Source organism: Fringilla coelebs, assembly GCF_963513975.1.
Source record: "Fringilla coelebs genome assembly, chromosome: 4".
In the NCBI taxonomy this organism is placed as follows: domain Eukaryota; kingdom Metazoa; phylum Chordata; class Aves; order Passeriformes; family Fringillidae; genus Fringilla; species Fringilla coelebs.
In genome coordinates this window covers 11,129,291-11,141,308 of record NC_140032.1, presented here as the reverse complement: position 1 = coordinate 11,141,308, position 12,018 = coordinate 11,129,291, and the positions used below count along the sequence as shown (strand labels likewise).

Below are 12,018 nucleotides of genomic sequence, written 5' to 3'. Positions count from 1 at the left end.
GAGCGGTGGGGCCGGGCTGAGCACGGGCAGGGAGCGGTGGGGCCGGGCTGAGGCACAGCCAGGGAGCGGTGGGGCTGGGCTGAGCACGGGCAGGGAGCGGTGGGGCCGGGCCCCGGCAGGAGCCCTCGGTGCCCCGGCAGGAGCCCTCGGTGCCCCGGCAGGAGCCCTCGGTGCCCCGGCAGGAGCCCTCGGTGCCCCGGCAGGAGCCCTCGGTGCCCCGGCAGGAGCCCTCGGTGCCCCGGCAGGAGCCCTCGGTGCCCCGGCAGGAGCCCTCGGTGCCCCGGCAGCACTCACGGCAGTACGGTGTGGCCGTGCCCTCCTGCGCCCGCTCGCTGCCGGCGGTGAGCGACAGCGAGCGCGTCTCCGAATCCGGGGAGTTGGTTCTGGTCTCCAGATCCCCTTTCAAGATCAGCCAGCTGCTCTTCAGCTGCAGAGAGGAAAAGGCTGTTGTAAGATACAGGATTTAACACCTAGAGGCAGTTCTACCTCGGCTGTCGCACATGCCTTGTGAACTGAGTGTTTGTTAATGCTCACTGCCGCTTGTACCATCCTTTATCAAATTACAAAAGCTGACTCTATGGTGAATTAGACATCACAGCTACCAGAAAGTTTTAATTTTTAGCTGGGCTGAGGATAGTTTCTCTCTTCATGAAGCTACCCACTCTGCCCCACTTTAGAAGATGCCCTGTGTCATTTTCTTATAATTAATCTGCTCTTGACATTTTTCTTCTAGGTTGATGTGCACGCTGTGTATGCAGGATTAGCTGAATCACCAGTGTAGATATTGAGACTCAGTAAAAATCCATATTTAATGCTCTCAATCTCAATATCCCTACTTCTCTTTACTGTAGAATGTACATTCTACACCATTTGGGTGAGAGATTAAGCTTTTCTATATCTTTTTGGAAAGACCTAAAAGTAGTAATGATTATTTCAATTATTTAAAAGAATACCTTTACATATGAATGTATTTTAAAAACCAGTTGCTTCAAGAATCATCAAAACTTCCTCTTGTTCTTTCTGGTCATTACCTTCTTATTGTCCTGATCCAAGCTTCCATCCTCCCCTTCTGATCTTCTTGCTGCTGTAAGATTAAATTATTTTGAAAAATTTTAACAGAATGCATCTTTTTTTTGTCTTCTGTTTTGAATGTAGTTATGTTCTGAATATTTTTAAGAGGGAGAGTAAAATCAATTAAAAAAATAGAGTTTGACAGAAAATTTAATGTATAGAGCTATGGTTTCACATAATTAACTGAAATAATTTTGAAAGTATTACAGTAATCCTCATCCTTCACGTATACAGTAAATTTAGAGAATCTATTCCTGTTGGATTTTGAACCTGCATTTTCAGGAAGAAACTACTTTTGGGGAATGATTGGTGGGAAAAAGAATTGTATATCATAACTTAGGGACAAATTTCTACAGCCACCACTCACAGGGAAGCCACTTCCCCCTTCTGTGTAACAATGACCATGGAAGTATGAGTAGTCACACAGATATTTTGTAGTCAGCACACCTGGAGTCAGATCTCCTGGAGTCCCAAAGAGGGCAGACAATCATGGTAAAGAAAACTATGAACAAACTTGGCATTGCCTCTTTATAAAATATGCATGAGAGATTGTGTAAGACTCTAAAATTCAAAATTCTTGACCAACCAATTTTTATGACTGTATTTTCCTCTTCTGCCCATATTGTCCTGTTAAAGAATGTTTCCCAAAAAATGCTGATGTTTTACCATTGGGTTATTTCCTTTTAAATTTCCAACTTGCTGAGAAGAAAACTGAAAACCTCAAAGCTCTTCATTAGATAATTCCCAACCCTTGAATTGTTTTCCCTTGTCTTTTATTTCCCCGGGTATTGTTACAGACACTGAGTTACACTCAAGAATCTTATAGAATTTTCACATAATTTGCCAAATTTCACACAATTTCAGGTAAGTTCTTAAAATTTGAGCCCTACTTGCCTTTGTATCCTTCTGGGTAGTTTAGGGAGAGTTTTAATGGTGCAAAACTGAAATAATGGAAGGACATAGCACAACTTTAGGCCCATGAGAAATGAATGTGAAAAAGGGGTTGACTGCAAGGCCTGAGAAAATTGTCCCTGTGCAATGCAATGTAGACAGAAAATGTAATTATTGTTAAGAAAAAGGGTATGATAATACAAAAGTTAAGGCTCAGATGAGATTCTTAGAGACAGAGATGGAGAGGAGATTAAATTGCACCATTAGAAGTGCTGGAAAACTCCCAGCAAGTTGGGAAAAACTCTGCCCTCTCCAGTTCCCCAGCCATCATGTCTGCAGAGGCTCTGCCCCATGTCTAAACAACACGAAAGGCGAAAGGCCACTACCAAAAACATCTCAGTGTTATTCTGATGCAATTTCTGGTGCCATTGCACAGCTCACATCCAGGCCTTAAGTGGTTTTGCTGAGGAGGTGGTAGCTAAAAAATGATAAATTGCCATAAGGAAAATATCTGTAGGTTGGAGGTGAAAGTCTGGAACTGTAGAGGGTTTGGATGCTTCCCCCACTTCAATTTCAATTCAATTCAAGTGTGGAGAAAAAAAAAAAGCTGGATTACAAAATGTGAACAGCATTATGAAAAAGGTTTTCACAGTTATCTCTCCTGACAAGGGTATTTCCCCATGATGGCAAGCTGCTTCTCTGAGGAATAAAATAGGAAGGAATATTCAAATATGACAGATGATGAAAGTCCCTACACTGCAAGAAGGACCTAAACCTGCTTCGCAGATATTTTGGGAGCACACTAAACTGTAAGTCAACAAGTTATTCTGGGTTATGTGTACAGATCTTGCTCTCATTAAATCAGAAATCCTTATAGAGGATCTGATGCATTTTTGGAAATTTTTATTTTTATTTCAAGATATTGACGTCTTCAAAGGAAAAACACCTCATGCTTGATTCAAGATTTCTATTCAGAAATTTCAAGAAAGTTCCACAAGATCTTGAGAGCATCTGACTTCAAAGAGATGCAGAGGATTTACAGCCAAAATCAGTGAGGGCCATGAAGGCCAGTCCCTCCCAAGTTCCTGAGAAGGCTTCATATAACACATTGCTAGCAGATAAATCCAAGTGCCCTGAATTTCATCAGTGCTGAGCATTAGCTTCACCACTACAAGGGATACTCTGTTCTGCCATGAATCCCAACGTGATTTCAAAACTTTTTTAGTAACTCTGAATGATGTTCAAATATTTCTAAAACACAAACACACACACAACCACGCAGGCTCCTACACACTTCACTTTCCAACCCCAGCTCTGAGCCTGATCTTTTTGCATGTTCCATTCTTTCACCACCTTTTTCTCATTCTGAAGTTGGTTGTTTATAATAGAAACACAGAAGCTGTGCCTATAGCAAATCTGTTGGGTGCTGATGTAACTAAAACGTTTTAAACCAAATGTTTTGGAAGAGCTTCTTGCACTTCTTGTTTTAAAGAACATTTTTGTGCTTGTTTGTTCAAACTTGGTCTCTTCAACAAAGGAATGTTCCCTGGCTCCTTTTAAGTATGAATTAGTTCAGTGTCCCATTAGCTTGAGGAGCTGAATCATCAGCTGCTCATGTGTTCATGCTTTAGCTGGAAGTCCTTCCAGAACAAAAAATAAATCTTTTTAAATTTGATATTCATTTGTATTATTTTTATTGGAAGCAAAGTTTATTGATTTTTGTTGTTGTTGCTGTTTCTGGATTTTATGGGTTTTGGGGATTTTTTACTCAATTATATTTTGCCCTCTGGGAGGGAAAAAAAACTATTTCCAACACAATCTTTCAGAAAGTCTATAATCTAGAAAAGAAAGTTTAAAACAAAGTCTTGTTAACCTATGGAGATTGCTGACTTGCTACTTTAATTCTCTGCTAACTTCAGTGATTACAAGCACAACTCCATGCAGCAGTGCAAAACTGACATAATCCAGACTTCGATAGACAGCAAACTGATATAAAAATGCCCAGCCTGCAAATATAAAGCTGTTGCTTAGAATCCTCTTTGCAAACATCAGCTTCTGTAAATGAGTGAAACTATGCTGACTCACACTAGGTGATTGTTACTTTGCATTTGTTCATGATTTTTCCAAACACCAGTATAATATTCAAATTTTTAGTTGTCTGTCCTTTTTTTTTTTTTTTTTTTTTCCTCAGCCTGAGAAGTTACATCTAATGATTTATATTGAGGAGCAGGCACAGAGGGGCAGGAGAGGGCAAATAGGAAGTGAAGCAGCAGTCAGGGTGTAGCACAGCACTTTATGTGGCATTCATTATCAGCTCTGAACCATCACAACAAATCAAAATACCAGTATCCCAGTTCTGGAGAACTTACTGTATCCTTGGACATCACGTTATACCAAATGCTATTTAATTTTCATATCACTTTTTCTCCTTTTCTATTTGAGGCTAGAGGGACATAATGAAATGCTACAGCAAACAAATTTGGGAGTTAATACACATTTTTGCAAAGACACAGAGGTAAAACTGCAACAGAGAAAAGCAGACTGTACCATGCTGTTTGTAGATAGGAGGTTTCCTATAGATGTTATCTTTTGCACCAGTGTCTGAGGAAGAGGAAAGAGAAAGGAAAGAATGAAAGAGTAAGCAAGCAGTTCAGACCACACTGCTCTTGTCTCCTCTCAGCAACAGTAACAATGCAGAAACTTCAGCAAAAACTATGCATTCATTCAGTGGTTTGCCATTCACTGCTTATTAAAAGAGAATGGAACTTTTTCCATCATATGCTGAAAATCTTTATACCTACCTGTACATCATAATCCCCCCAAGTCCCTCAGAATGCTTTAAGACAACTTGAGTGGCATCCATTTGGTGATATGGAGGTGGTTTCATCTGCACTACCAGAATATACTTCATAATCAGCAAAAAAGAAACTGGCACACTTGCCACTATTGAAAATTCATATAGGAGTACAACATAATACTACAACTGTCACACTTGGAAAAGGATTTTCTCCATTATTTATAAATAAAGTGTACATGTTCAGGTATGAAGGTTTATACTGTAAATACCAACAATTCTTTTAAGGAATCCTATCATTTATCTTTACTTTGAATTGTATAGCCAACCTGGCCTTCCAGGAATTTTCTGGAAGCACTCAGAGCCACAGTCTAGGTTCCCACATCACATTGTACAAACATCAGATTTACTCAGTACTGTGGATCTGAGCAGACAGAATTCCTAATTGTGATCTGTTTACAGAAACATTAACCACAGAAGCTAAATGTGAATAAACAAAGGATTACAGTGAGGAAGTAAGTGTGTTCAGTGGTCAAAAAACTAAATGATGTGGATGTAAGTTTAATGTGCTTGTTGACTGAACTTGAAAACAGTTCAGTATATATACAAAGATTCCACAATGAGCCTCCTGCAGGTCTGAAGCCTTCCAGCTTCTTTTAAAGTTTATGTTGCTATTACTTAAATTCAGATAATAGACTGGTAAGAAAAAAAACAAACAAACAACAAAAACCCCTTCAGTCATTCCTCCTGCACACAAATTCAATACATCTATGCAGTTATGGCACTATAAATCATGGGATCTTAGAAACATTAAGGCTGTAAAGGACATCTAAGATCATCTAGTACAGCCACTAACCCAGTGCTTGCTGTAACTTTGTACTGTTGGTAACATTTTTCATTCTGTTCCTTCTGTGAAGCAATTTTTTTAACATATAGGTACATGAGCACACAGCTTTCTTTTATTTTTGAGATGAAGTTTAACAACAGATATTCACTAGTAGACATTTTCTCTTTCTACAGTTTGAAATTCACAAATCAATGCAAAAAAAAAAATTACATTCAGAAGAGTACAAACAGGTGCTAGAAATTGAAGATCAAAAGCTAAGCAGTTAATGCCTACCTGGAATATGGAAATGCCTAGGAGCCTGCTGATAGACAGAAGGAGAAGATTTGCTGTCAGAGTACATGGATAAGCTTGGAGTGCTCCGACCACTTTCACTGCCTCCAAGGGGAAGAGCAAAGAAAGCAGATAAAAGAAAAATGGAAAGCAAAGTAGAGTATTTCAAGCATAAAAGCTTGTTTAGAATGACTTGTTAATCCAACAGTTTTAAATCTATATTTTTGTAAAACCCATTCTTTTTCAACATAGTATATTGGCTCAGACTCCTAACACCTCATCAAAAATTACTATCTGATAGATATCAGATTAAGATGCCCTACTTTGAAGTGAAAACTTCTCTTTTAATGATGCTTTAAAAAGAAAATCAAAGGATAAGAACATCCAGAATCTTTCAATACATTTTGCATAGCCTTAACAGAATAATTGATCAAGTGTTTTAAAAGTTAAATGCTATGGCTCGTAGCCTGCCCCTGAAACTAGTAATACATAATTCAGTAGAGTTTAAATTATCTCAAAGCAGGACCAGACCAAAATATAAACATTATGGTTAAGTCAAAAAATCCTGCATATATCAGTGACAAAAAGAGATGTTGAAATTTGGCTTTCAATTGCAAACTTTTCCCACAGGTAACATGCCACAGCATTTTTATGCAAACAAGGTTGGATTATCAAGTCATGGATCTATAATGCCATAGTCACTTCACCAGATTTCAAGATATACATAGGATTTTTCCACTTGTTTTTTCAAATGCTTATTAGGTGCCATTTATCTCCTCTTGGCTTATTTCCCTGAAGCACACTCTATGGCATTATAGTGCTGCTTGGCAAACAAAAAAGTAAAGCTCTACTTTTTTGGGACTTGTAAAATCCTTTCAGTTTACAGCACTGTTAAGCAACTGGAAGCAAACATGACATTTATTCTTACATCAAATGATTGTTAATTTGCTGTTATTGTTTTAGTGTGGATGAAGCACAAATTTAATGGCTGGTAATAATGATGTTGTAGCAAGTTTCTCTGGGGTGAAGAAAGTGCAGCAGCTCAGGGCATTAGATCTGCAGCTGAGTTTTGCCTTCATGAAGGGGATGTTTCATAGCCACAGAGCTGCTGGGTTACCAGAGTTGTCAAGGCCATGCCTGTGGAGGTGGTCTCTGCTGACACACAGTGGGCTCATGGCCACCCCACTGCCACCAAAGCCAGCCTTGCCATGCACCACTGAGGTTAGGGACAGTGCCACCGAGCTCAGTGGGAGCAGAGACAGGACAGACGAGGTCAGAAGAGCCTGCTGTGTTATCTCATGACAATACACTAACTAATCCACCCTAAATTTTGTGTCTGCAGAGTTCACAGTAGACCAAAAATTAAAACTCAAAAGCGGCTCAGCCATGACCACTCAGTGATTTGTTGTTGGAAAAATGTAATCTGGGATACTGAAAGATTGAAATGCCAACTACAGGTGCTGAGAGCCTATGGTCCTTCCAAAATGTTAAGAAAAAATTAAGGAGTTACAAAGAATCTGGTGCATCACCATGAGCTTGCTGGCAAGTAGTCCTCAGACAAGAAACCAGACAGTTATTCAGTTTCTTGATTCCCACTTTGCCCTTGGAAAGAAAAAAGTGGGGACAGGTTTTCACTCCACATTTATGAATTCCCCTCTTTCTTTGCTGCTTGCTGCCCAGATTCCTGCCTATCCCTATTAAATAGGAGAACCCTCAATGTCACTGGCAGATACTTACTAAAGTAACATCCATTACACCTCCAAAATTCTTAAAAATTTTGTAATGTCCTTCACTCAAGTTAGATATTGTTATTGGATTTTTCTAATTTAAACAGAAAATGAAAATTCTCAAGCAATTTGCACAGTGTACTGATTTCTCATTTACTTAAAAATTAGCATATTTTTAAAATGCCTATTCATATATGACCTGCATGAGTAATCACTTCATTGAGCAGTGACTCAAGGTGCTGGTATTGTACAGACAGGGTAGAGTGTCAGCAAGGAATCAGGAGGAAGCATTAATTAAGAGGAATAAGCTTTTAGGAACACAAGATGTAAGTGCAAGTACCAGGGGACAGGGAATCTAAAAATTTCTCAGTGCAAGGATCATCTGTGTGGAGCAGTTTGCAAAGCCATCACCTCTAACTTGCTTAAAATGGAAGAATTAAGGATGAAATTATGGAAAAGGTTTTTCTTGGACTCCACTCATACAAACTAATGCACATTTGAACTTTCATTCTGCCACTGATTCAGATAAACATGTGAGTAGTTGTATTTCACATTTTGCATACCAAAGTAAGTGTTTAATAATAAAGCAAACTGAAGACCCACGTAGAAAGTTAATGAGTAGGAACTACAGACAACCACTTAAACAAGGCTATAATTTCAATCTCTAAAATGAGACTTTGCCAATAAACTATTTCTTTCAAGGTTTGCTTAGTACAGACTGAAGAAGAACTTCAAATAAATTCTCAGAGAAAAGACAACTACCAGAGAGAGCAATTTTTCAAACTTTTGGGTTTGCCTTCTGCCCTAAGCAGCCACAGGCTGTGATCTTCCCTACTGATCAGTGAAGAGCAAAAAACCAGAATCTTGAACTCTTCCTTGGATGTTGTTTAACTTGGAAAGAATCTGGGAAGGCTTACTTTGAACTTGAGTGTAAACCACAAAAACTTCCTTGTGTCTTCTGGTTGCTGACAGGGCAGGCTGTATTTTTAACCCTGTGTGTGCAGAGCCAACTGACCAGGGCTCAGGCCATGCTCCATTTTCAAGGAAAAGTACAATATTGCTTATATCGCCTACTTAGTCAGCTTTTATCTTATCTGTGAGAATGGGAAATTTGATACTAAGTTACAGCAAGAGCTGTCCAAGTTCAGCACTGAAGAACAAACAGAACTGGTTGAAGGAGGGAGCCATCCAAGCCTACTCACAAAATTGGACCCTTTAATATCTCTGCCCATGGTGCATTAAATTAAAAGAAGTTTTCTGGAGTTTGATGACTAATTATTTTCAAGTGTTCAAAGCAAAAAAAAAAAAAGGGCTTTGGAAGCTGTGCTCCTGCACTACAAAGGCAAAATAATTTCCACTGTGTTTTAAGTAAACATTTTTTGAGCAGGGCTCAGCACACTCAAAGACTCCATCACCTCAAGAGGAACTACTACACCAAGCAGAGGTGCTTGGAAAATCACACCTATCACTTGCAGTGGCATGAACTGTGAAGCTTTCTTGAAGTGAGATTGTCACAGAACTTATTTTGAAGACAAAAATCCTTAAAAGAGCGCAACCAAATCATCTGCCTTCATGATAAATAACAGATCATCCCATTATACTTCATGGGAGCTAGACTGCAGAACACTGCTGGAAGAACAGGAACTTAGTAATCATATTTGTCATTGGAAAAAATTATGAACCCTGTCATTCTCAGGAAGAACATGATGCAACCTCAGTGAAATCAAAAGGAAGATTTTGTTTGTCTTAATTTCCCATGGGTAGTAATATATCTGTCTACTGGAAGTGTAGAGAAATCTCTTTTATGACATATGTGGAGTGCTGGTTTTAAAAATATTACTTCTAGTATAGTAAAGCAGTGTATTATTTTTGGATCTTATAATTTTTTTTTTTTAATTAGCAAGATTTCACTTTCTTAAAACTGAAGTGGCAACATCGAGGTTGATCTGGATACAAACCTACTATTTCTACAATCCCTCTCTTCCCACACTAACCACTTTGAAGAGAAAAAAAGAGCACATCCACACCATCAAAAGGCTCCTTAAGATAAGGAAAAAACCACATTCTGGAACTCTGAATTTAGAGACCTTGAAGAGGATGAAGTGAATCTTTGGAATTATTTTGGACAGAGACATTAACTCAGTGTAAATCAATGAATAACCTATTCAACCTTGGCAGGGCCCAGGACTACCTACTTAGGAAAATTATAAAAAGGTTCACCTGCCTCAAAGGAACACTGTGAAGCACTGTCAGGTACTGCCTACAAAATATTTTAGCTCCTTGATAAAAAAGTGCCTCAGAATTGCAAAATATTATAATTTTGATCACATTACTAATAATTATTTGGGCACAAGTAGGTACCACTTAACGATTCCTTCATCCAAACAGCAGCACTTAATAATTGCTGCTGCTCTGAGAAACAGCAGGTAGCACTGAGCAGAAACTCCTTTGCACAGGAGTGCTGCCAAGCAGCTGCCAACAGGACTCTGAGCAAAGGCTTTCCATACACTGAAATCGTGTGCTGCAGCACAATAAAGAAGTTTCTCTTACTCAGTACATCAGGTTGTATAATACCATCCAAAATGAGAGGACAGATACAAAAATAGTTCAAGCAGTGCCTCAGAGAATACCAGGGGTTGTGCCAGCCTTTCAAGAAATGTGTGGGAGGTTGACTGCTTCTGGTTGTGGAAAAGAGATTTGCAGGTAGCCTCAAAAACAACATCAAACAGTTTAATCTCATCAGCTCTTTCCTCCAAAATTTTTTCTCAAGGATCATATTTGGAGGTCTCAAGCTTGATTCTGTTCCTGTTTATCCCAGTGAAATTCAGCTGACTTTGGGCAGCATCAGGGCCCAAAAGAAGATGCCTTAGTTATTATTCCAAAGGCAATGGAATAATAACCTGCTATTCACTTGAATGTGCAAGTCTGTCTCCTGCAGAGGGTCATTCCCTTTTCTTTACTGGTTACAACCTCAAGAACAACAGTTTTACTTTATTAAATCAGAGAGTACATGAGAGTCAAGGAACAGGCATTGAAAGTGCTTGCCATTCATGCAGCCTCACAGTTCATATTGTTACTGGAGAAGACAGACTCAGGGGAAGACAAATGTGGTAGGTGAATGCCTTCTCTTTCAGACATTTACCAACTGACTAAAACAAAGCCTTGGCCTCAAAGGTTCTCGGCATTCCTCAGCAACATGGAGGTTGCTAGAAGTTACATCCACTGCAAAAAAACTAATGGCAAGAGAACAGATTCAGTTACTGTTTTGTAAGATGTAGCACAGACTAATCGAGAGTCAGTGCAGCTGCACTGATGTAACCAGCTATCATCATTTTTGGCAATGCTACAAGTAATATAAAGAATATCTAAATGTAGGTTGGAAGGAATATCTAAATGTAGTTAGATAACTGATCATTCTATGTTGTATCAAATGTGTAAGCATATTATATGATTTAGCATCACCAGAAAGGGTAAAGGTATTTTAGAACTAACAGACTTTTAAATATTTTCCTTCCTCAGTTTCATTATAAAAACTATTTCCTTCCCTCTATCCCTTTGAAAGACACTGAACACTGACTGAAAAAGCAAAAATAAAACACCCCATACCCACTCAGTTTGTAAAACTTTACACAGTACATCAAGGAAGCATTTGCACAAAATTAAGACAAATTTTATCCAAGTGGAAGCCATGCTTGCACAGACATAAAAGTGAAACACAGCTGAATAAATCTACATTATCACAGCACGGTTTTGCATTCCTGGACCTTACCTTTGAAGAAAGGGATGTAATGATGTCTGAATGTAGATGTAAGGCTTGGGTGTTGGGGCAGGGAGATGCAGCTACTGGTACCAAGACTGTGAGTACCAGCTGGGGGCAACAGAGAGTAAGTGAAAATAAACTATTTAGTTCACTTACTGAAAGCCACAAATTACAATGCCATCCTTTTTTTTTTCAGGAACATTTTCCTCCTGATGCTTAGAAAACATACAGTTTACATTTAAGTCTTCCTCTTTCTCTGGTTATTGCTAAAAACATTCCAGCGGCCCCGCCACGGGGTCGGCCAAGGGCCAGGGGCTTTCTGCAGACAGAAAGGCCATCACCCAAACCGCTGTAAGGCATCAGAAAATATTCCAGAAAAGGCACCACAAAAGGCATGGCTGTACTCAGGGGAAAACCTGCATATTAAAAAGCTGCAAGAGGGAATGAGAAATGCTCATCATGGGTCTAATGAAATGAAATGGGAAGAGCCTCTCTGTCTCTGCAGAGAACTGTGCCACCAGTGGGTCCAGTTCTCGCTGTCAGCGCTGCACACTGCTAGGATTTAGTTCACAATGCACCAGGGCACTCTAGTGCATGGCTAATTTAAATACCTGAAGAAACATCCTGAAGTTATTTGAGCTCTGAAAGTTAGATGTGT

General features: G+C 39.2%; 1 protein-coding gene across 1 annotated transcript in view; it reads right to left on the bottom strand.

Moving 5' to 3' along the window:
* The window catches only part of ABLIM2 (actin binding LIM protein family member 2), a gene marked incomplete at its 5' end in the record, with an annotated part of 93,144 nt that overhangs the window by 21,231 nt on the left and 59,895 nt on the right, over nt 1-12,018 (bottom strand). Inside the window, 5 exons of the mRNA XM_084205113.1 lie at nt 295-427; nt 1,032-1,084; nt 4,510-4,563; nt 5,877-5,978; nt 11,370-11,468. Of these exons, the coding sequence (XP_084061239.1) occupies nt 295-427; nt 1,032-1,084; nt 4,510-4,563; nt 5,877-5,978; nt 11,370-11,468 (441 nt within the window). The remainder of the gene's footprint in view (nt 1-294; nt 428-1,031; nt 1,085-4,509; nt 4,564-5,876; nt 5,979-11,369; nt 11,469-12,018) is intronic.